At 40.6% G+C, this 26,184-nt stretch overlaps 1 protein-coding gene across 1 annotated transcript in view; it reads right to left on the reverse strand.

Moving 5' to 3' along the window:
• The window catches only part of LOC126162430 (TAF5-like RNA polymerase II p300/CBP-associated factor-associated factor 65 kDa subunit 5L), a 158,855-nt gene that overhangs the window by 60,563 nt on the left and 72,108 nt on the right, over positions 1-26,184 (reverse strand). Inside the window, exon 4 of the mRNA XM_049918931.1 lies at positions 25,498-25,588. Within this exon, the coding sequence (XP_049774888.1) occupies positions 25,498-25,588 (91 nt within the window). The remainder of the gene's footprint in view (positions 1-25,497; positions 25,589-26,184) is intronic.

The following is a 26,184-nucleotide window of genomic DNA, read 5'->3' on the forward strand; positions in this document are numbered from 1 at the left end:
GCTGCGTAAAAACGTTGGAGAGAGTGAAGGGCACTAAGAGAATCGGAACAGAGAAGAAATTTTGCACTGGAAGAATGTCCCACCCACTCCAGTGTCCACAAGATCACATATAATTTTGCGTCAGATACAGTAAATTCTTGAGACAGACAGACCTTGAAAACATGATTCGGGAAAACGGCAGAGCACCCAACTGAGTCACCCTGCCTAGACCCATCCGTAAAGACAGTTACACAGTTGTAGTGCTCATACAAAACATAAAAAAATGCATTAAAAACTGAAGCATGAGTGCAATCTCTCCTGTACTGCACTAAATCTAAAATGGCGCAGGGCCTCTGCAGTAACCAGGACAGCAGATGGTTAAAACCCTGGATTTGGGGTTGTACGTGCTCCACACTAAGTGCCTCCAGCACATACTACACACAGATACCACACAGTACTGTGGCTCGTGGATAGTTGGAGAAAGACATTCCAGAGGCAGATGAGCAACAGTACAGTATGTGGTTGAAGTTGGAGCTGCAAGAAACTTACATGCCCGCTGCACCCTGAGCAGCTGCCGCCGGATGACGAGTGGTGGTTAACTGCCCTCAGCACAGAGACTGGGTATGGTACTGGTCCTATAACAACCAGTGGCCAGCTGAATACCCTCATGGTGGACAGCGTCAAGATCTTCAAAAAAGAAGGCCTGGCCAATCCATAAACTGTGCACTCATAGTCCAGCCACGAACGCATGCAAGCCCTATAAAATTGGAGTATATGTGTCCTGTCTACTCCCCAAGAAATGTGGATAAGGCACTTTAATATATTCAGTGCTTTCAAGGTTCTGACTTTCAGGTGTGGCAACCATGACAACTGGAGTCAAAAATGAGGCCCAAAAATTTCACTGAGACTCTAAAATGTAGAATGGTGTCCCCAATATGCAAATCAGGTAAATTAAAAACATGGCAAGAAGGATTAAAATGAACACACATACACTTATCTGCAGAAAACTGAAAACCTGTCTTTGCAGTCCACTCCTCTAACCTCCGCACTCTAAGTTGCAACTGATGGCTCACTGTTGCAACACTGGAGGAGAAAACAGAAAACAGCAAAATCACCCACAAATAAGGAGCACTGTACAGAACTCCTTACCATAGACATGATACTGTTTATGGCTATGTCAAACAGGGTAACACTTAAAGCAGTGCGCTGAGGGACACCATTATCCTGCTCACAATGATCTGACAGCGAGTCATCAACTCTGGTCCTAAAAAAATCATTGAGAGAGGAAAGACTGTATGAAGATGAGCAGGTGGTCATAAAAGCCCCATTGATGCAGTTGTTCAAGAATACAATGTCTCCAAGTAGTATCATATGCCTTACTGATATTGAAAAATATACCAATACAGTAATGTTTATGTAGGAAAGCCTGTTGAATAGCTGCCTCTAGCAGAGTCAGGGTGTCAACAGTGGGTCAAAACCTCTGGAATCCACACTGAGAGGGGCTAAGGAGTTGCCTGGTCTCTTTAACAACCAGACCAGACAATGCTTAACTGTATGCTCCAGGGTCTTTCCTACACATCTCATTAAGAAGATGCTCAAATAACTACTGAGACATGGTGGTCCTTTCCTGGTTTGAGGAGAGATATCAAAATTGCCTCTCTCCAAGAGTTGGGGAAGTTCCCTGTCTGCCCTATGAGATTAAAACATGAAAGGAAAACTTCCTGTGATGCAGCTGGTAAATGTCGAAGCATGCAGCATCGGATCTGGTTGTGACCAGGTGCAGTACCACGAGTCTCAGACACGGCAGATTCCAGCTCCCAAATGGAGAAAGGGTTGTTCTAAGTCTTAGAATTGTTGGTTTCTGAAGTCCAATTTTCCCCTTTCTACATCTGCACGTAGCAATGAAATGCCAGATCCTGGCTGGCAGTGGCAGCACTTTTTGCAAAATCCTCAGCCAGCATCTGAGCAATATCTCCAGGTGGTGTTTTGAGACATCCATGTTTCAATATTGCTGCTGTTGGTGAACAATTTTGTTTACTAGAAATCCTGCTGATGGCTTCCCATACTTTTGTAGAAAAAGTGGAACAGTTAGTCCACCAGTGCTTGCCATGACCTTTTCTTGCTCTCCTTAACCACACTTAAGGCTTGACTCTCATGACTCTAAAGACTATGAGGCTCTCTGCTGTAAAGTGGTATTTAAATCGTCAGAGAGGCATATACCTGTCCTGGATTGCTGAACGGCACTCGTCTGTCCACCAAGGTATGGGCTGCCTCAAAGATAACCTTAGGACATTGGGATAGATAAGTCAGCTGCATGATGGATCACTCGTGTGATGTGGCCCACCCGTTCCTGGATGCTGTCATGGTGTTCAAACACAGCCAGTTGGCTGAACAGTATCCAGTTAGCCTTGCTGACCATTCACTTTGTTAGGTTCTGTTGAAGCAATCCTCCATCCAGTAAATTAATGTGGAGTGGGAAATGGTCACTGGAATGAAGGTCACCAATGGCTTCCCACTGAACAGAGTCTGCAAGGGCTGGAAAGCAGAGATAGAGGTAAATGGCTGAGAATGACCCACTACCAGCACAGAAATGAGTGGGAGTGCCAGTGTTTACGGTGCACAACTCTTGGGATGTCATGAGGCCCTCCGAAACCCAAACAATAGGGCAAGTGGAGATTGAGCCTCACAAGACATTGTGAGCATTGAAGTCTCCCAAGAGTAGAAATGGACGAGGTAGTTGTGCCACAAGATCTGAGACAGCCTCAGAGTCTACTGCACCAGACGGAGGTAAATACAACGAGCAAACTGTGATCCTCCAACACATGTGAATTTCAACTACAACTGTTTGCAGGTCCCAAATTGCTTGCAAGATGGGTGCCATAGTGCCTGACTTTAAAACAGAAAGACAGTTGCAGTGATGATGTGATGACTTTTGCAGCGCTTTGACGCAGATGGCAAAGCTTTGTCAAATTTCATTAATGTTAAATTTAAGTGAACATATGTTACTGATATGAGGGAAGTCCCTCCTTGATACAGACTACACAGCACTAGCACAAAGTAGTTCAAGCAAGCAAACTTAATGGTTTCAACATGCAAAGATAAAAGTAGTTCACCCACAACCACAGCAAGAACATCATCACATTACAATAACATGGCTGTGGTTAACAATGCAAAGACACTCTGTGAACACGAAATTAATTATCTGCTGGCACACTATAAATAAGGGGCTATCACAATTACGAGCTGTCACAGAACAGGAACAGTTTCAGTTGGAATGCGTACCTAGATACCTCTGAGTTTACTAGCAAATCCTCAGAGCTGCAGAGCTGATTGCTCTACAGCAGTAAGCAATCTGTGAGAAAGACCATGTTCCATATCCCATATCGGAGAGCACTGACGTAGATACGTACAGAGACAAAAATACTGGGTGTCTTTGTGTCAGATAACAGTTAGAAGAACTACCAAAGTTTGCCCCTGTGTGGCACAGTACTCATCTATGACAAAGCAGAGTAATTAAAGGTACAGTGTGAAATATATATTTCTCTGTAAGTAGGCAGAACAAGTCATGGAACAAGGCTCATCTCTGGTGGCTAGGAACCAATATTGTTAGAATAATATGAGCAATTTTCTGTACTGTAACTGTCTCTAAAATGAGTTAGGGCAGCGAGCCATAAGAGTAAAACCCCTGTATGACGCCTCTCCCAGTAATGTATACAGGGCATTTCAAAATTTGATGACAGAACTTCAGAAATGGATTCCCCATATAACAAGAATAGAAAAAGGTCTTGCCAACATGAGAGCAGAAATGAGTAGTTACATAGTTATTTGAGTATTTTACTGCTATGCAGTGCATGCTCCCAAGTAGTATTTGCTGGATGCAACTGCATGATGCTTGTTACAAATGTTACTAAAATAAACAAACAGTGAATCAATGTGATATGAATCTCAATATTCTTCAGCATTCGCAGACGAAGTACAGTGATTGCCAGGTAAACACATAGCTGCTGACATACCCGTGGTTAGTAATTATGGTGTGCAGTCTATTCTAAAGTGACACGTAAGTACTAGGAACATTAAATGCGCCCATTGGCATTAGCAAAGGTGTTTACGTGGTGGTTTGTAATTGCCTGTGCCCAGGGTTAGCAGTACACTAACCAAGAGATCACAACTATGCATTACATATACAGTTTGGCAGATGGCAACACTTTGGAGGAACATCACTTGTACCAGGAAAGCTACCCATCATGCAGATTACCAGACCAAAAGACATTTGAAGGAATTCATTACTGTCTCTTTGTAAACAGGTGCTAAAGACATCCAAGGGCAGTGGGTGTCTGCCAAGATGTACTACACCAGAGGCTGAGAATGGTCTACTCGACATTGTGGAGGGAAATCTTGGAATCAGCAAAATGCAGTTAGACCTGCAGAGGAATGTGCTGCATGCAATGATTTAGAGACATTTACATGAAATGGGCTATTTCAATACAATCTACAGTGTGTACAAGCCTCGTCTCCTGCAGATAGTTCTCCAAGAGTGATGTCCTACCAGTGTTTCCTGCAGCAATGTGTTATGATGCCCAACTTTTCAGCTCTTATTCACAGGTGAAATGAAAGGAGAGAATCCAGGATTTGTATAATTAACACGTTTGGGCTGACACAAATCACCATGTAACTATCCAATCATCTCATCTCAACAGAGGTTCTCCATTAACATCTGAGCAGCCATAGTTGGCAATTGCTTGTTGGGACCATACATCCTTCTATGTAATTTTACTGGACAGAACTACACAGATTTCTCATGTACAGCATTGCTCGAGTGCTTAGAAGAGATGCCACTTGCACCCCATCGCCAACTGTATTTCGTGCACGATTGTGCTCCCGCACATTTCGACCTGTCTGCCCAGAGGCACATTTTCCTGAGCGCAGGATAGGTAGAGGTAGACCAATTGCTTGCCTTCCACCACCCCTCCCCATTCACCTGACTTAAATCCCCTGGACTTACCTGTGGGGGCGACGAAAAGTCTCTCATATATTCAAATACTGTTGTGGATGAACCTACTCTCCATGCACGCAATGTGGCAGCTTTCCAGACAGTACTAACTACACCAAGTATTTTTGATTGCAATCAAAATTGAATGAGGTGACGAATGGATGCCTGTATTCAGGCAGGAACAGGAACCTTTGAACGACTCCTCTCATATGTAACCAGAGTATACTACCTGGCGTTACAGAAATACAGTGCAGTTTGTAGAAACTGTAGGTCAAATAATTTTGTAACGATGCAATTCCAGACCCATTGTGACATAGCCTATTTTTCCTCTTGTTATATAAGAAATCCATTCCTGTAGTTTTTGAAACACCCTATATATATGAAATAAATTGTTGAACTGTTTGAGCAATACCTCTTTGAAATCCAGAGTGCTTCCTACATAATTTTTTTTTTGTGTCAGATATGGGATGAAGGCAGTTTTTACATCCAAGATCAGAAATTACGTGGGAGAACATATGTGGAGCGAGTAGGAAGGATGCCTGCTCAGACTCCCGAATGATTACAGCAAGAAGACAACAGCAAAGCCCTGCCTAACCTATAACAGGAATATAGATTGAAGAAAGAGGAAAATACCCATTGTGAAGCTCAGCCAAGCTTGTTGAAACCAGACAAGTTGAAAAAAGACAAAAAGAAGACCCAGCAGAACTTGTAAGAGGAAATAGGTTTAGATCATATAGAGGACAATGCCAAAGGCAGGATGCCATCACCACAGCTACAGAAGACAGTGCAGATAAGTGACAACAGCATTATTATTAGATTCATTTGTGCTTGTAAAACATGTATCATTCTACTAGCAATGAAGTTAGCGGGGCACATTGGTGTTTGTTAGTAATTCTTTTGATGGACTAAGTTAAATCTAAGGCAATTCATCGAGAGTGTGAATACATATGGCGGGCATTAGAAAAGTGTGGTGGCAGGAAAAACGAGACTTCTTATTAGGCATGAACAGGGTTATAAATACAATATCAAATAGTGGTAACACAAGAGTGGGTCAAATAATGAACAAGAAAGAAGGAAAGTGGATAAGTTGCTATGAACAATGTACTGAATGCATTACCATAGCACAGATAAAAAGGAAGTCAACACCCATCAAAATAGCACAAGTTTATATCTCAACTTGTTATGCAGATGAAGAGATTGATAGAATGCCTGATGAGATAAAAGAAACTACTGGTTTCAAGCAGTTAAGGGAAATGAAAATTTAATTCTTGTGTGGGGGGCAGGGGGGAGGAATTCAATAGTAGTAAGAGAAGGAAAAACAGTAGGAGAACATGGACTAGGGGCGAAGGAATTAGAGGGAAGCTGCCTGGTTGAATTTTGCACACAAAGCACAACCATATTTTAAATTTAAATTTATGCATATTATATAGAATGTTTTGAGAGCTGTGACTATATTATAAATTTATAAAATAATTTCAACTGATTCAGTTCCTTTTCTACTAATACATAATTAGCATGATACATTCCGGCAGCATGCTGCTGTCCTCAGGTGTATTTCAGTAACATGTCCATTATATTAATCTGAAGTGTGATTAAGTTCATTTGCCTTGTGTACCAGTGAGGTTGTGTTGAAACAGGATCCTTTACAGCAAGATACATATATTTTAGTGCATACATTAAGCGATTTGCGTATTTATATCATTTCATGAATGCATTTACCGTATTTACTCGAATCTAAGCCGCACCTGAAAAATGAGACCCGAAATAAAGGAAAAAAAAATTTCCCGAATCTAAGCCGCACCTAAAATTTGAGACTCGAAATTCAAGGGGAGAGAAAAGTTTTAGGCCAAACCTCCAAATCGAAACAAAGTTGGTCCGTTGTAATATGAGACACAATTTAGGTCGAATGAATGACGATACACCTACAGTAGTTTGGTTCGAGTCGTAAGCTTAGCAGTTAAGCTTTACCAGGTAGCCATTGCTATGCATCAGGCGCTCCTTTCGTATTTATACGCGTACCCTTCCTTTTTCACATGCTTCGTCTGGTTTGAATCGATTGTTCATTTTGCTTTGATCTTATAAGTGCCGTTTTCTTTGTAATAGGTGTTTACGTCACTCTAAGCTGAAAATGCGTTAATGTACTGTGTCATGCATTGTTTGTCGCATTCTGATAGTGCGTGTTTACGGCCTGTCGCCGCTCGCGGCATGGCTTGCTTTTGTGCACGCTACCGCCGCTTACAATTAAGAAAAAAAAAAAAAAAAAAAAGAGAGGAATCGTCTCATTAGCGAAACAATGGCAAGAGACTGCTATTTGTTGTTACTTAGACTGCTGCTTTCTTTGATAATGATCAACAAGAACCAAATAATAGACCGCGTATGATAGAACATGTTCTGAACGAGAGTTAGGCGAAAATTTTTCTCTGTTTGAAAATCTTTGCGGCCGCTTCTTATAGTACATCAATTTCTACACAGAAATTAGAGTAATCTTAGATTTACAAATCTAGTTAGTTGCCGTGCTTCATTTCTGACTGTATCACTATTAGACAAAGAATAATACGAATATAAACATGACACAATATGTATATTCTTCCGCATTTGCTGTTTATCTCACTCTAGTTTCGTAGTTTATTAGGCAGACAGGATTTAAATGAGATAGCAGCAAACACGAAAGAATACATGGCAAAATGTTTATATTCGTTTTATTTTTATGGTGAAGAGAATACTGCATGTGATTCACATTTCATCAGGTTCCTATTAGCAACCATCTCTTCTCACAGGTAGGAAAAAATTCAGAACGTAGAGTTGGCCATATTGACAAACATCCCGAACAGTCTTGTCAGTCGGATTTTCGTAGTACATTGAATTTCTGCTACATCTGAAGATGAACAATACGGAGTTTGTATTTACTTCGTTGGATAATGTACGAAAATGTAGTGGTCGAAACTCGTAGCGGAGAAAAAAAAGCTTGTTTACCACCTTTTATTAAAATTTATTTACTGACGCAGAGGTTTTGGCGCCAGTATTTATCTTTGTGTCTACAAAGCATGCCTGTGTAATGCTACATATATTCAACGGCAGAAGTTAGTGGCGGCACCTACCACCATTTTTCAGAACTTCCGCTTGCTTTGCACTCGATTCTAAGCCGCAGTCGGTTTTTTGGATTACAAAAACAGGAAAAAAAGTGCGGCTTAGATTCGAGTAAATACGGTACTTACATTTTTGTTGGAATTTTAGTTATCTGGCACATACAGCATAGTGACTAACACATCAAAGCTTAACACTTTCACATTCCATATAGTCTTAACTGCTGCGATATACGAGTTTTGTTTGCTAAGATAGAAACATACAGTGAAGGTGAAACTTTTTCTATTTAGATCTATTTATGTCATTGCATAAATCAAATAATATGATAACTTGGTAAAGACAATCTTTTACTGTTAAATACTCTGTAACACACAAAAATCTCCAACCTAAACACACAAGCCAGGTAGGTCCGGTAGATAAGGCCAGGTGCCCATTCTCAGATTGAGTGATAAAAACCTTCCTCTCAAATAGAGCTTAAAACTAGATCAGCCATCGAGGCATTGTCACCTACCACCATAGGTAGTGTGCCAGGAAGGTTAAAAGTCTGCCTCAGGGTGGCTAGACTGGGACAGTCCAACAAGACGTGGACTACTGTGAATCAAGAGTTGCACCAACACTGGGATGGGTCCTTGTAACGGAGGAGACGACCGTGAGTCAGCCAAGAATGGTCGATGCAGAGCCGGCAAAGGACAATGGATTCCCTGCCAGTGGCTCATATGGATGACCCTCAAACTGTTGTTATCTCCTTTACAGTATGTAACTTATTGGGCATAGTTAGAGAGTGCCATTCAGTAAGCCAGATCCCAAAAACTTTACTGTGTAATACCAATCAGAGATCAGTTTATGGTGTGCTGATCTCCATACTCTATTTCAGAGTAGCCTCTTTGACTAGCTGTCGGAAAGTTCATTTCTCAGGATTCCAACAGGTCCCGGGGCCCATACGAACACCACTGACCGTCCACGTTGTTCGAGGCTGTACTCGGACTTTTGGATGGACATTACCAAAGGGCGGTGAGGATAGCACTGGTTGAGAGCTTGTAAGGCGCTCAAGGAGTCACTACAAATGAGGAAGGACTGCTCAGCAGACAAACGGACATGGTCAAGAGCGTGAGAGATGACTACCAGCTCTGCACTGAAAACACTGCAGCCCTCTGGCAAGGAGTGCTGCTCAGTACGTCCTGCATGAGCAAAGGCAAATCCAACATGACCAGCAACTATCAAGCCATCCATGTAAATCACCTCTGAACCCTGTGACGTGGCAAGAATAGAGAGAAATAGGTGGCAGAGGGCCGCAGGATGAAGTGAGTCTTTTGGGACTTGTGATACGCCCACACAAAGCTGTGGGCGAAACATGGACCACGGAGGTGTACATGAGTGGACCTGGAGGAGAGGTGGTAGAGGAAAGGACTCAAGTTCAGTGAGAAGGGACTGGATATAGATTGCAATTGTAATCCCTGATCTGGTCTGCCATTGCAGGAGATGGATCGTCACGTTAGGGAAAAGGAGATGGTAATTCAGAAGTTTAGGCGAGCTGTGAATGTACACGGTATAACTGGCAAGCAGTTGTTGTTGTTGCCAGATCCGTGATGGACAAATGCCAGATTCCAGAAGTAGGCTGTTCATTGGGATCATTCACAAAGCTCCCATTGCAAGACAAACTCCACAGTGGTGTATAGGTTTCAGCATCTGCAATGCTGAAGGCGATGTCTCCATAGTCAAGATGTGACTGTACAAGTGCACTGTAAAGCTGCAACAGTATAGAGCAATCCGCACCCCAGTCAGTGTAGCTCAGGCATCGAAGACTGTTAAGATGCTGCCAACACTTTTGGTTAAGCTGACGAAGATGCGGAAATCAAGTTAAGTGGGCATCAAAAACCAGTCCTAAAAAGTGATAATAGTCCACTACATAAGGAGATGATCATCAAGATGAAGTTGTAGGTGCACGTGAACTGTACAATAGCGACAGAAGTGCATGACACAAGTTTGGCAGCTTAACACTGAAATACGTGAGTGAGGGCCCATGACTGCTCCTTTTGGATGGCTTCCTGCAGTTGACATTCAGCCACACCAATAGTAGATGAGCAAAAGGAAATGCAAAAGTCGTCAGCACATAAGAAGGGTGATACTGAGGACCCTACAGCTCTTGTGATCATTAATGGCCACTAAAATAAGAGGGATGCTCAGTACAGAGCTTTGCAGGACCCCATTGCCTTGGATATGGGGGAGGGGGACTGTGTAAAGCACCGACTCAAACTATGAAAGTGCGGAGTGACAAAAAGTTCCGTATAAAAATCAGAAGTAGGCTCTAGAGACTCAGCGAGGATGTGGTGTTGCCACGTGGTGTCATAGGCTTTCGTTGGGTCAAAAAAGACGGAGACAAGGTGATGATGGGGGGAAAAGGCCATTCACATGGAAACTCCAGGTATACCAAGTTGTCAGTGGTGGAGCAACCTTGGCGAAATCTGCCCTGGGAGACAGCCAGAGGGCCACGAGACTCAAGGAACCAACACAACCGCTGGTTCACTATATGTTCAAGCAGCTTGCATAGAATGTTGGTGAGGCTAACAAAACGATAGCTATCCATATCTAGTGCAGTCTTACCAGGTTTTAGCATTGGAACAATGATACTTTCGTGCCATTGTGACAGAAATTTACCATCATTCCAGATGTGGTTGAAGATGGCTGGTAATTCGCTGATAGACGTTTAAGCATTTGGGATTGGATGTGGTCTGGCCCTGGTGTTGTGTTGGGAAGGTGTGCACAAGCACTGAGAAATTCCCTCTCACTGAATGGAGCATTGTATGGTTCAGGGTGGCATGTAGTAAAACAATACGTGTTTTCGTTCCACCTGCTGTTTGAGGGTATTGAAGGCGGGGTGGCAATTTTCAGTCGCTGAGGTTCGAGCATAATGCTCAGCAAAACGCTCTGCGATTGCATCTGGGTTGATAGAGGGAACTCCATTCGTAGAAGTCCGAGAGGTATACCTACAGGGGTCTGATATCCACAAAGGCACTTGATCTTAGTCTAAACCTGGGAAGGAGAGATCTGTGTTCCAATGTTGGAGAATTACCATTCCCAACATTCGTGCTTCCGTCCTCTGATTATTTAATGGACCCAGGCACAAAGCTGTTTGAAGACAATGAGGTGATCCAGTGATGGGTGCCATTTATGTCGTCGTAAGGACCGCCACAGTAATTTCTGGCAACCACCAACGCACTGTCTTCCTCCGGTAACAACCTGAGGAATAAGAGATTGCCAATTGAGCTGCAGAAACAATGGTTATAGTAACATTCTGGATCACCACATCAAAGTTGCCGTGAAATGGGGATCCAACAGTGGTAGCAAAGCCGAAAGCGTGTGTCAGTCGGTGTTGGTGAAAGCCCATCTGGGAAAGCATGCAGTTGAGGGATGCTGGGGTAGGGACAGAAAGTGGTCACCACCATGCAAGTCATCATCATGAACTTTCCAGTGTACAGATGGTAGAAGGCCAAAACTGCAAACTGAGAGACCAATGGCCGAGTATGTGACATGTGTCACACTGAAACGAATGGGGTCACCTGTATTAAGGAGGCAAAGGTTAAATTGAGTTAGCAGATTCTCCACATCTTTACCATGGCCAGTAAACTTGGTTCAATGCCACAAAGGGTTATGAACACTGAAATCATTCAAAAGTAGAAGGCCAAAACTGCAAACTGAGAGACCAATGGCCGAGTATGTGACATGTGTCACACTGAAACGAATGGGGTCACCTGTATTAAGGAGGCAAAGGTTAAATTGAGTTAGCAGATTCTCCACATCTTTACCATGGCCAGTAAACTTGGTTCAATGCCACAAAGGGTTATGAACACTGAAATCATTCAAAAGTAGAAAAGGTGTGGGGTAATTGACAAACACCATATGGAGGAAGGTAGAAACTGCAGATGGTAATTTCCTGCATTGTCCTCTCCCTGACAGCCGCAACTTCTAAAGCTGTTTGAAAGGGGCACAGCTTCGCTACAGACAGAGGTGAGGACATATGTACATACTCCACCTGACATCCTGTTACAGTTATTAAGGTTTTTGTAATACACCCGATAGCCATAAAGGACAGGGGTCTGCACTAGAGATGGGGGATGCGCTCTTGAACTGATTCATAGAGTTGAATCTTTCAAAGGAGTGAACAATCAGTGATTCAGAAAAAAAGAACGGTAGCTCCAAACGTTTCCCAGAGAGAGAGAGAGAGAGAGAGAGAGAGAGAGAGAGAGAGAGAGAGAGAGAGACGGAGCATATCAGCAGCGCCTCTGCTGGTCACAGCACAGTGCACGCCACACAACACAGCCAGCACCGGCCTCTGCCCTGCTTCTACCTTGGCTGCCTGCATTGTGCAGTGTCCCATTGGATTTTGCGTTTCACATATGCTGTGCTGTCTCTGTGCGTCGTCTGCCGCGTGCAGTGTCTGGCGCAGCTTAACTTCGCATCGCACTCTGTCGGCGATCGTTTCAGTCGCACGTCCTGCCCTCTGGGCAGTTGATGCGAGCAACAGGACAGAGAGCCACCTAGCGGATAACATAGGAGCTACTTGCAACAACCTGCTCGCAAGGGAACGGACGATTTGTCTCGGAGTGGGTGAGTTCACCGCTCCCCCCACCCTCGGAACTCGCCCGCTCAACGCTCACCCCACCGTTCTCGACTCTAGCCAGAGCGTTGAGCAAAGCAACTCAGGTGTCACTCTGGTCTCTGCGGTCTTAGCTCACGCAGTAATACAGCTCGCGGCTTGACCTGCTCGACTCAGTGCTTCTGCATCGGAGTTCGTCTCTACTGGATATTGTTCTTCGTAGTAATACCGCTATGTATATTACATTATTATGTTATGTATAAATCATTTGTTTTTATTTTATTTTTATTTGTTTAAACTGATCAGATTAGGTTCCTGACGACTCCTCTTACTATAGGATTTTTATTATGGACACTCGAATTTACGGTTTAATTACGAGCGAACCGATAAACATATCGCAAAATGTGATACACCAATATCTTCCTTGTTTTATTCTGCGTAAGGCTATATGCAGCACTTTTGTTTTACAGTCAAATTTATATTTTTTTTTCTTATTCTGGTACGGATTTTGCAATTTTAGGCGTCTTCGGAAGGAAACGTTCACTTTAAAAATATATGGCTTGCGATGTATTTGTATGAGGTTAATGAAATTTTAATACACTATAGCCAAATATATTGTTAATGTAAATCTCAAGTTACAACATTTTTCGATCACCCAAAAAACCACGATAGTGCAAAATAAATCAATAATCAAAAACTTTGTCATATCGTGGAAATTTCAATAAACAATACAAAATTCTTACTCATTATCTGTGTTACTTCAAAATAGGATCAAATAAGATCAAAATACAGCTATAGTACTGGAATAAACCAAGTTTAAAGGGCAATGTGCCTTCCATTTATTTTCTATTGTAAATGAGTGGTGAGTCATGAAAAAGAGCTAATTCATTTCAGGGAGTGAACAGTTCTGATCCGATCTCTGAAAAGAACAGTTTTGCCCATCTCTAGTCTGCACAGCTGGAAACCAGGTTTTCTGAAGGGCAATACAGACAGACAGAAGATGTAATATGTGAATGCAGGCTTTCCCAGTGTATACTGCTGATGAAATCTTCTCAGGCTTCCATCCGGGTAACTGTGTTGAAAATCCGCGACGTTTTGACGAGTTTCATTCTCATCATCTTCGCGAGATGATGAGAATGACACTCATCGAAACATTGTGGATTTTTGATGCAGCTACCCGGATGGAAGCCTGAGAAGATTTAATCAGAAGGTGTTAAGTTTACGAGTTGTTGTAGCTCAGCCAGTTGGAAGAAAACCACCATAATTCCACAGGAGGATGACGCTTTCTGTAGTCTGGGAAGGAATGAAGGGACCAAGGAGGCAGTTTACACCTCAGGGTCACCTGCTACCACCTGTTGAGGGCTTGTGTTCACTGTTACAATTGGTTCTGAGGCCTTGAGGACACTAGGATCACAGAAATAGAACTTGCAGGAAGCATGGGTGTGGAAGTCACCAAGATCTCTTTCTTCTTAATTGTTATCTTTTTCTTGTCTTCTCACTTCTGTTTTGCTTTCTCTGGCTTGGAGGGCTTCTCTGAGTTTGTCTCAGGAACCGACGATGATCATTAAGTCCTACGACCAGCTTGTGGCTCCCACAGCCACTGGCTGGTGTCCGGCTTCATAGCAGTAGAAGTCTTGGAAGGCAGTGCCTCTAATGAAACCATTCTTTTGAGCAGAGCCAGAGGAGGCTCTTGCTTCTCTGGCCAAGGGGTGGGGAGCAATGTCCCCGACGGTGGCTGGGGGGGGGGGGGGGGGGGGGTGCTCCTGAAGTAGTTGTTAGGGGAGCAATGGGAGGAGAAATGCCCCCAACCACCAAGGGGGCAGGCGTAGTCTGGCATTTTAAGAGGCTTAGCTGATGGGGATGTCGTTTTCGCACTACATCGAGAGGACATGTGCCCAAATTTCCAGGATTTGAAGCACTATGTAGAGGGAGGAACATAGGGTTTTATATCACACCAGTAGACCATCACCTTGCTCTTTTCAGGCAATGTATCACCCTCATAGGCCAAGATGGAGGCACCGATAGCAACCATGTTATCCACAGGTCCCCTACAAACACGCAAGACAAAGTGTATGCCTCATCGCTATAAGTTTGTGCACAACTCATCATTGGATTGCAAGAGGAGATCTCTATAGAATATAATCCCCTGGACCATGTAGCTCTTACGGGGGTTGATGGAGACTGGGACATCACCCAGCTTGGTACGGATGTGCAATACACACGACTGGGCAGGGGATGCTGTTTTTAATCAGAATTTATCCATTCTGCATTTTGGATATTCCCGCCACTTCCCCATACTTGTCCTCTACTCATAAGTTCCTGACAGAAAACAGGGGCTATGGTGTCAAAGGATTCCCCATCAAACCTTACACAGGCTCTCCCCATGGGCACCACTCAGCCACCATCACGATGCTGTTGCCAGGAGTCCTCATGCCCAAAGAAGACAAGCATCTACTCCTTGGCATACATGGGGAGTTTGCAGCTCTGGCATAAGCAGTGCAATCCCTGTGTTGCCAGGGGGCTACAACCAAGAGAGTACATGACAACCCCACAATGGACCAGATACAGTGCTGGATATTAGGTGCAAAAAGCTCAATTATTATAGTATGTGCAGGAATGGAGAGCACACAATAGATGTAAAGTATGCACCCTGTAGACTTCCTTGCCCAAAAAGCTGGATGACGGCTACAGTTACATTTCCGTTATAATAATAGTTGCAGAAGGTCTCGGGGCATGATGTACCCACGATGCACCAAGTAGGACTTCCTTCCCCAAATGGACCAATCTTCTGTAGAATTTGGAACGGCTGAGGTCAAACCCAAAAAGGGGACCATAACTAATTATGCCGAAAAGCAGGAGACTCCTTTAAGCCACCTCTTACGACAGGCAGGAATACCTCAAGCCTATTCTAGTCCCCAAATGCACAGGGGGAGGTCAACAGTCGCTGGCCATCCAAAACAAACAAAAAACAAATGACTGCAACTCATCATCTTTCCACTCCATTTTACTGGGCATGGTGTGCAAGTTCTCACCATCTCCTTCTGTGTTCATACATCTTCTGTTCCAGGACAACTTCCCATTTGTGTCCTCTCTCTTCCACATCTGATCTTACAGTCTCTATCCAGATTTGCTTTGTCTTCCTTGTGGTCTTCTTCCTACGAGGTTCAGGTTGAACTTTTTGGCAGGTCTTTCACTGTTCATTTTCATTATGTGCCCATACCACTGAAGCCTACGTTTCATTATGACACTGGTTACAGGAACCCCAATACCAGCTACTTTTCTATTCACCTCATTTCTGATTCATCCTTTCTAGTTGTTTGATTCATAGTTCTCATGAACCTCATTTCTGTTGCCTGAATTCTACTGACATCTGCTAGGTTACATGTTTCTAAACCTTATTTAAAGATTGGTACAAAATAGGCGTGGTACACATCACTTTTGCTTTTTATGGCATTTTATTGTCCCAGAGAAGATTTCTGATTTGGCTGTGAAAATTGGATGCTTTCTGTGTCCTGGAGAGTACTGCCTGCTTAATGGTGTTGTCTTTCGAGATCGTGCTTCTTAGGTAATTGAAATGGGAAACATATTCTACTTTGACTCCTGGAAATATCTTTGAGGTTGTTCCTTGTCTGTTGATGGTCATTTCTACTATTTACTTATTTTTAGTCCAAAATGCTGAATGTGTTGTTCCTGTCATATTAAGTTTCTTCTGTGCTTCAGCTTCTGTGTCTCCCCATACTATCAAATCATCAGCAAAAACCAGGGCATTTGGTTCACTGTATATTTTCTTGATATATTTTATGATTTTGTCCATTACTATTACAAACAGGGGTGGTGACAGGCACCTTCCTCGTTGGACACCTCTCTTTGTTTCAAACCATTCTGATCATCTGTTGCTTATCCGGACACAGCCATAACACTTTTGGTATAGGATCTTGCCTTTATCAATTGGGTCCTTTGGCACCTTTATCTCTTCCAAACAGCTAGTTCCTTTCACCAGTATTCTTGTACTAGAAGTTCAATTAATAATTCCTTTCACCTATCCTCTGTTTTCTGTTTTTCATTGTCTAATTTTCTTTTTAGTGCATTCCTATCTTTTACTGCTGTCTTCAGCCGATAATTCCACCAAAGTGTTTCCTTCTCTTTTTGTGTGTCACACATTTTTCTGCAGATACTAAACTTCTCAAACACAAAAATACGCAATGAATTTATGAATTAAACTATGCAAGCACACAAAAATACACAAAGAATTTCAACCAATAGGACTGAAAAATGCAATGAGTACATTTCAAAGGTTAATGAACGTATCATTGTCAGGATTACAGGGAAACAATGTGCCCGCTATATTTAGATGATATTATTTGTTGCTGAAGCTCATTAAAGGAGCATAATGAGAAGTAATAGGAAGTTTTCGACAGTTTTAAGGAACACAGGCTGAAGCCCCATCCTGGTGAATCTGAGTTTTTATGGACTGAAGTGATATTTTTAAGATGCAAGACGCCAGATAAAGGGGTAGATCTGGACCAAAGAAATCTGGAAAAAGGGAAGAATTTTTCTGTTCCCAGGAACATGAAAGAACTGACGGGACACCTAGAGCTTACTGGGTATTATTGTCATTTTATTACAAAATGCAGTTAAGACTGCCAGCCCATTACATAAATTGTTGCAGGGCGAAGTACTACATAAAGGAGAAACTCTTCTGCAAGCAGAGTTCAAAGAATTTAAAGAGAAATTGGTTAACCCTCCCTTATTGAGCTACAGAGAGTTTGAAAAATCATTTTTTTGTGGTGCACAAGTTTGTTGAAGGGATTATACTGAGGTACAGGAGTCCTTCAGTATTATTATCCAATCAGGAGTCAAGCTTTTTGAGTGACACATACTTAAGAAACTATGTAAACTATTACGAATACAGGAAACAGTGTTTGACCCACAGATGAATGGAGTACTAGAAACAACTCACAGGACATTGGTCGAATATCTGAGGCATTTTATAAATGAAGACCACAGTCATTGGGATTTATGGGTGCCAAGCATTTTGACAGTGAAGTCTAACTGAATAAATTTGATACAAATCCTGGTCCTCCAGGTTGGAGGAAAATACAGACATCAGTGTTTCATGGTAAAATTTATACAATAAAAATAGTAAAATGTATTGAATCTCAATGAATACGATGGATAGCACTTGTGGAGAGAATGGCAGAGGATAGCACACAAAAGAAAATGATGAAAGGTGTGAACGCTGCTACTAGATGAAAAGGGTGGCCTAGAATACAGTTGATTGATGATGTAGTACAGGATCTCATCAGTATGGGAGACTGGGTGGAAAAAAAGAAGAAGAAACGACACGGGAAGTATAGAGGAAAATAGATGAAGAAGCCAAGACTCACCAAGGGCTGTAGCACTACAGAAAAAGATGATGCAATATGTTCATGTCCAACAGGACACCGCGTAGTAGCACCAGGTACACTCCGGTTGAACTACGGTTTGATAGAACAGTAAATGTATCAGGAGTTTCACAGAGAGAAACTATGACAGTTTGTTACAGCAGAAGCAAGAAGTTCACAGAGTAGTGTACACGAAAATTAAACGTGGCAAATGAAGTCAGAAAGGCTCATAATGACAGGACGAAGAATTCAAGATCATTTGAAAAAGGAGACAGGGTCCTGATATATGATGAAACAGAAGAAATAATTCAAAGAAATTGCATTCCCAATTTAGAGGACCATATGAGTGGTAGCAGTGACTCTTCTGAATATATCTATCAAAGTGAACAGAAAGAAGTGAATGAAAGAAAATGAGAACTAATTAAAGCTGTAATATTAGAAATAAATAGAAAATCCAGGATACTGTTCTATTATTAAAATGTTATTTATGTAAGATTCGACATAATTCAAGTGAGCAGAGAGAGTAATTTTAATTTGTAGATAAATCCTGCCTTGGGACAAGAGAAAATGATCCACTGGATGCTGATCAAAATCAACCTGACAGCTTATATTTGGAACCAAAAGGGAACATGGGCCACACAGTCAAGGTCAAGATAACAGAGGTGTCACCAGGTCTATATTACCGTCATCAATTAAAAGTCGAGATTACTAGCACCCCATGGAAAATTGTCACTTATGTAATTTTGAAAACACTGGAACAGAAATTTTGTAACATAGCCAGAGAAGGAAACAAGGCAGTCCATCAATGCTGAGAGAGGTTAAATAAGCTAAATATCAGTAAGATTGGATGCAATTTTTTAAGCAGAGAAACTGATAGAAACAGAGGGAAATTAGAACAAAAGATTTTGTACAATAGTTAGCTAGACGTGGTTTAGACACAAATGGGAATTTTTAATTTTGTGGGAGAAATCTGCAAGGTTTTATTCAAAACTCTCAGTGAGGCAGACATTTCATTTCATAGTATAAAACCCAGACTGAGACAAAGGAAGCAAAGTCAGAACTACTACTCAGGCTGTCGGAAGAGCACTTTGCCATGGTTCAAGTAACATTGTCTCAACTGCCACTAATGAGCAGCTTCTAAGAACAGGTATGAACATGTTAGAACAGTTCACAACGTATTCCTTGAAGATGATAGATCCAGGGCTACAAAGAATAGCTGGATTAATTAAAATCTATGAACAGATGATGCAGTTAAATAATGAATTAGGTACAGAGTATGACCAAAAGGATTAATTAAATTAGGATTAATTAAAATCAATGAACAGATGATGCAGATAAATAATTAATTAGGTACCTAAAAATGTCTGCTTGTGTCTGTGTATGTGTGGATGGATATGTGTGTGTGTGCGAGTGTAAACCTGTCCTTTTTTCCCCCTAAGGTAAGTCTTTCCGCTCCCGGGATTGGAATGACTCCTTACCCTCTCCCTTAAAACCCAATCCTTTTGTCTTTCCTTCTCCTTCCCTCTTTCCTGACGAGGCAACCATTGGTTGCGAAAGCTAGAGTTTTGTGTGTATGTTTGTGTTTATTTGTGTGTCTATCGACCTGCCAGCGCTTTTGTTGGGTAAGTCTCATCATCTTTCTTTTTAAATATATTTTCCCACGTGGAATGTTTCCCTCTATTATAATTAGGTACCTAGTATGATCAAGTAGTAAGTGCCATAAAGCACACCATAAATAGAATATTAGCATCCACATTATAACTCTAGTGCAAATAATTAAATATTTATGGTTAATTGAGAATGATTAAAGGAACACTGGATTCCTGTACTTTTCTCTGTACTTGAAAATAATGGATCTAGATGTATCTGTATCAGATAATGTACTAGGTTATGTAATCAGTATCCCATTGATAGAAGATAAGTAATTTGATACAAACAAGATGATCCCTTTATTGACGAAGAAAAGGAAATTATGTATACTTTCAACCAGAGAAGAGTAAGTTGTATGCAAGATTGTAATAAGATCAGCAAAAGAAAGAAAATATGGGAGCAGGCTTTTGTATCATTATCAATGAATGAACATTAAGAATGTGAAGTGAAAACTGTTACAAAGTAGAATCATTATAAAAGAGTGCATCAGGAAACCAATAGCACTAGGGAGAAAATTATGGATGCACTTAAATAGTAACAAATGGGTGTAAGCCATTACCTTAGAACAAGCCGTAACAGTTTTATGTGACGGCCGTAACAGTTTTATGTGACGAACATCCATCACGAGACATTGGCCTCAGTGGGATGTGCTTACTAACATTGTTCCCACCAAAAATATGGAAACTGATTGTTGTAAGGAAGTGAAATATACGGCGAGGGGGGGAGGGCTGGGTTAAACGTATCCAGTACACAACTAGACTTACCATGGACACAAGCAGTAACAAAGTTAGGTGATCTAAGGGTTGCAGGAAAAAGAGTGGATTGTTGTTGTTGTTATTATTATTATTTCTTTTCTCAGACGTTATGTCTGGTCAAAAATAAAAGTGACACGGACCTTGATCAAGCGTGACTTCCTTTTAACTGTACGGTATATGTTACATTGCATTTAGGAACTTTCAGATTCTTGAACATGTATCAATAATTACGGATTTCTGTAGTTGTATATATACGTTTGGATGTAGTGGTATTGCGTTGATGTACTGGTGGATATTGTGCGGTATGACTCCTGTAGTTGATAGTATAATCGGTATAATCTCAACTTTATCCTGAAGCCACATGTCCTTGACTTCCTCAGCCAGTTGGATGTCTTTTTCAATTTTTTCTCCTGTTTTCTACTGTATATTTGTCGTATTGGGTATGGATATTTCGATTAGTTGTGTTAATTTCTTCTTTTTATTGGTGAGTATGATGTCAGGTTTGTTATGTGGTGTTGTTTTATCTGTTATAATGGTTCTGTTCCAGTATAATTTGTATTCATCATTCTCCAGTACATTTTGTGGTGCATACTTGTATGTGGGAACGTGTTGTTTTATTATTTTATGTTTTATGGCAAGTTGTTGATGTATTATTTTTGCTACATTGTCATGTCTTCTGGGGTATTCTGTATTTGCTAGTATTGTACATCCACTTGTGCTGTGATCTACGGTTTCTATTTGTTGTTTGCAAAGTCTGCATTTATCTGTTGTGGTATTGGGATCTTTAATAATATGCTTGCTGTAATATCTGGTGTTTATTGTTTGATCCTGTATTGCAATCATGAATCCTTCCGTCTCACTGTATATATTGCCTTTTCTTAGCCATGTGTTGGATGCGTCTTGATCGATGTGTGGCTGTGTTAGATGATACGGGTGCTTGCCATGTAGTGTTTTCTTTTTCCAATTTACTTTCTTCGTATCTGTTGATGTTATGTGATCTAAAGGGTTGTAGAATTGGTTATGAAATTGCAGTGGTGTAGCCGATGTATTTATATGAGTGATTGCTTTGTGTATTTTGCTAGTTTCTGCTCATTCTAGAACGAATTTTCTTAAATTGTCTACCTGTCCATAATGTAGGTTTTTTATGTCGATGAATCCCCTTCCTCCTTCCTTTCTGCTTAATGTGAATCTTTGTTGCTGAATGTATGTGATGTATTCTATATTTGTGGCATTGTGAGCCTGTAAGTGTATTGAGTGCTTCTAGGTCTGTGTTACTCCATTTCACTACTCCAAATGAGTAGGTCAATATTGGTATAGCATAAGTATTTATAGCTTTTGTCTTGTTTCTTGCTGTCAATTCTGTTTTCAGTATTTTTGTTAGTCTTTGTCTATATTTTTCTTTAAGTTCTTCTTTAATATTTGCATTATCTATTCCTATTTTTTGTCTGTATCCTAGATATTTATAGGCATCTGTTTTTTCCATCGCTTCTATGGAGTCACTGTGGTTATTCAATATGTAATCTTCTTGTTTAGTGTGTTTTCCCTTGACTATGCTATTTTTCTTACATTTGTCTGTTCCAAAAGCCATATTTATATCATTGCTGAATACTTCTGTTATCTTTAGTAATTGGTTGAGTTGTTGATTTGTTGCTGCCAGTAGTTTTAGATCATCCATGTATAGCAAACGTGTGATTTTGTGTGGGTATGATCCAGTAATATTATATCCATAATTTGTATCATTTAGCATGTTGGATAGTGGATTCAGAGCAAGGCAGAACCAGAAAGGACTTAATGAGTCTCCTTGGTATATTCCACACTTAATCTGTATTGGCTGTGATGTGATATTATCTGAATTTCTTTGGATATTAAGTGTGGTTTTCCAGTTTTTCATTACTATGTTTAGGAACTGTATCAATTTAGGATCTACTTTGTATACTTCCAATATCTGTAGTAACCATGAGTGGGGTACACTATCAAAAGCTTTTTGGTAATCAATGTATGCGTAGTGTTTAGTTTTAGCTTGATATGTCACCTCTGTATCTATTATCAGTTGCTCTTTACATCATCGTGCTCCTTTGCAGCTGCCTTTTTGTTCATTTATAATTTTGTTCTGTGTTGTATGTGTCATTAATTTCTGTGTAATGACTGAAGTTAATATTTTGTATATTGTTGGTAGGCATGTTATGCGGCAATATTTAGCTGGGTTTGCTGTGTCTGCTTGATCTTTAGGTTTCAGATAGGTTATTCCATGTGTAAGTGTATCAGGGAATGTGTATGTGTCTGCAATGTAACTGTTAAATAATTTAGTTAGATGTGAATGTGTTGAGGTGAACTTCTTTAGCCAGAAATTTGCTATTTTATCATTTCCAGGGGCTTTCCAATTGTTCGTAGAATTAATTGCTCGGATGACTTCATGTTGCAAAATTATCACTTCAGGCATTTGTGGTATCATCTTGTATGAGTCTGTTTCTGCTTGTATCCACTGTGCATGCCTGTTATGTTGTACCGGGTTTGACCATATGTTGCTCCAGAAGTGTTCCATGTCTGTTATGTTTGGTGGATTGTCTATTTTAATGTGTGTGTTATCTATTGTTTGATAAAATTTCTTTCGGTTTGTGTTGAATGTTTGGTTTTGTTTCCTTCTATTTTCACTTTTTTTGTATCTTCTAAGTCGTTTGGCCAATGCTTGTAATTTCTGCTTCTGTTCATCTAATTGCTCTATTGCTTCTTGTTGTCAGATTTTACCTAACCTTTTTCGTTTTCTGTCTGATATTTCATATCTTATAAATTGTGTTAGCTGTCCAAGGTCTTTTCTCTGTTTTTCTATTCTGATCTGTAGCCTGTGTTGCCATGCTGGTTTTGTGGGTTTCTTCTGTGTGTTGGTTGGTTCTGATCTCTACCTAGTGTGTATATTTAGTGTAGTGAGTGCTCCTACATAAACCAGTAGTTGTAACTCTTCCATAGTTGTGTTTTCATTTATTTTGTTGTGTACGATTGTGTTGATAGTTGTTATTGTTGTTTCGACTTGTGGGTTATTTGGTGGTCTATGCAAGAATGGTCTAATGTCTGTATTTGTGTCTTTGTATTCTATATATGTCAACTGAAATTTTTCTTCTATATCTAACATGTGTGTCACTTCATGTTCTATTTGTGCTTGTTCTGGTGGCTGTCTTAAGATTTCGTTTTCCTCTGATTGTTTAATTGACGCGTTTTGTTCTTTGTTTGTTTTCTCTGGGATGTTTGAGTCCATTACTGTATTTTCTTCTTCTTCTTCTTCTTCTTCTTCTAATTGCACATTATTTTGTTCCAGTATTTGTTGTACTTGTTGTTTGATGTTTTCTAATTCTGACTGGGGTATCCTGTTATTTTTTATTATTACACGGATCTGATCAGCTAGTCGTTGTTCTGTTAAAAATTTTAATTCTGGGTATCTGATAATAAATGTTGTGTATTCTTGTGATCTGTATCCAGTTGTGTTGGTTCCTAGGATTGTTGCTTGGTAATAACAGAACATGAGGTGTCGATTAACTTCATCTGACCATCTCATCCTCTGTCTTTGTTTTCCTTCTAGGGTGGTTGCAGGAAGCATATCCTGCAAAACACCTCTATTTGGATTTAAATCATTTTCCAGTTGGCTAGCAGTGTCGTTACCATTGTGGGCAGGCATAGGGTTCAAGCGTCGTCCCCGACCATGACGGCGCTTGTCCGAGGCTTCTTTAGTTCTGTCCTGAACCAAGTAATCACACTAAAAGGGGGGTTAGCCCTATTAGTGGTTTGTTCTTTTCGTCGCCTTTTACGACTGGGAGAACATACCGGAGGCCTATTCTTTTCCCGGGCCTCCATGGGGTATTATTATTATTATTATTATTATTATTATTATTGTAACTGAATGATAAAAAATAAAAGAAAAATGGATCCAACATCATTCTAAAGCCTCTTTTCAGGTTTAACACTAACGGTAACAATAGTAATATGCTGCTGTCATTCATTCACATTGCCACTGCCATGAAGATGCACATGAAGTCTCTTGTGACGTACGGGTGTGGGAGTTGTTTGCATGAAATCTGAGTCAAAGTAATGGTGGATTCACAGAATCCATGAATGTAACACAAACTGATCAGAAAGATGACATGGTAGTACACAAGACACATCCTCATTGGGAGGATGCCAAAGTTTATTAAAGACAGACGAAAAGAAAAATTTGTCAGAAAACTGTGTAAAAACCTCTGTAAAAATTGTGTAGAAAAAGAAATAATCAATACCGTAGAATTAATACTGTAACTCAAAAATGCCAGAGACCACCATAAACAAAATTAAAACTGAATAATTTTTTCCAGGCTAGCCTTAAGAACTCTAACTAGACCCGCATGCTTTAGAGTGAAACTTTCGGTTGTTTTAAAAGGCATGAATTATGTTCTCCTGACTTCACTTAGAATGGTGCAGTGTATATGTGCCAGCTTTCAGACTCTTGATGAAGGTCCTCTCAAATAATAGCTCAAATGCTAGCAATATTTCATAAACTGTTATGTGTGTCCATGTGCTAAACATGGATCTGTTCCAAATGAGTGGTTTCTTTTCCTCATTTCTGTTTACTGTTACCAATTTGGAATTTCCATTAACATAATATTAGTGCTACGCGGTGAAGTCATATAAAATGGAGGTGGCATTTTTCCACTTAGGTTGTATGACTTTTTCCATGAAGAAAATGCCTAAGGAAATGCATGGCTATGGTGCAAACGTGTATCTCTTTAACTAACCATAACATTATTTTGTTTGTGATAAAAACAAGATTAATCACTAATCAAACAATGGAAAATCCAGGATGTAGTGTAACAATATTATGAAAAAGGAAGTTGCTACTCATACGTGGGAGATGCTGAGTCACAGATAGGCACAATAAAAATACTGTCACACGTAAAGCTTTTGGCCAGTAAGGCCTTCATCAACAATACACACACACACACACACACACACACACACACACACACACACACATGCAAATGCAACTCACACACATGACTGCAGTTTCAGACAGATTAATCACTAAAGAACAGAACTAACCTGAATTAGAACAGTGTGGCTATACTCTGACAGATATATTTGTAAGCATGCCATAGCTGCTTCTGACAACTTCACATGGTATTTGCAGGACCTGAAATAATCCAAATATATTTAAGTGTGCATTAACAATGTAGTGATACTTAGTACTAATGATACACTCAAAACTTTTATCCCAGAAACATAATTGTCAAAACTGAAGATGTCTATCTCACAAATGAGAATAAATAATGAAAACAATTAAATGTTCCACAAAACAAGGATCACAAGGAAAGACTGATTGTAGGGGATGAGATCTGAAAACCTGAGAATTTAAAAGGGGAAGACAGGGTAATATGCAAGACAGAGATTACTGCTTGAACATTGTGTGCGAGTTAATAAGAGAAAGCTAAGTGCATTGTACGTAACAGAGGTGGGAGGGGGCAGCAAAAAATAGACAGGTAAGAAAATGAACGATGTAGAAAACTAAAACAGAGTGAAGAAAGGAGTAGTTACTGTGAAGAAATGCTGAAACGGAAGAAATTAATGTAAATTAAGGCCAGTTGGGCAGTGACAACCAAGGACAGCGGAGTTCTGAGGAACTGGTGTCTGGTAGAAGAATCCAGATGGTGTGTGTGGTGAAACAGGTACTGAGGTCACGGCTGCTGTTGTAGAGCTCACTCCGAAACAGGATATTGTGTGTTGCAGTAT

This window comes from Schistocerca cancellata, chromosome 2, assembly GCF_023864275.1.
Source record: "Schistocerca cancellata isolate TAMUIC-IGC-003103 chromosome 2, iqSchCanc2.1, whole genome shotgun sequence".
Lineage (NCBI taxonomy): Eukaryota > Metazoa > Arthropoda > Insecta > Orthoptera > Acrididae > Schistocerca > Schistocerca cancellata.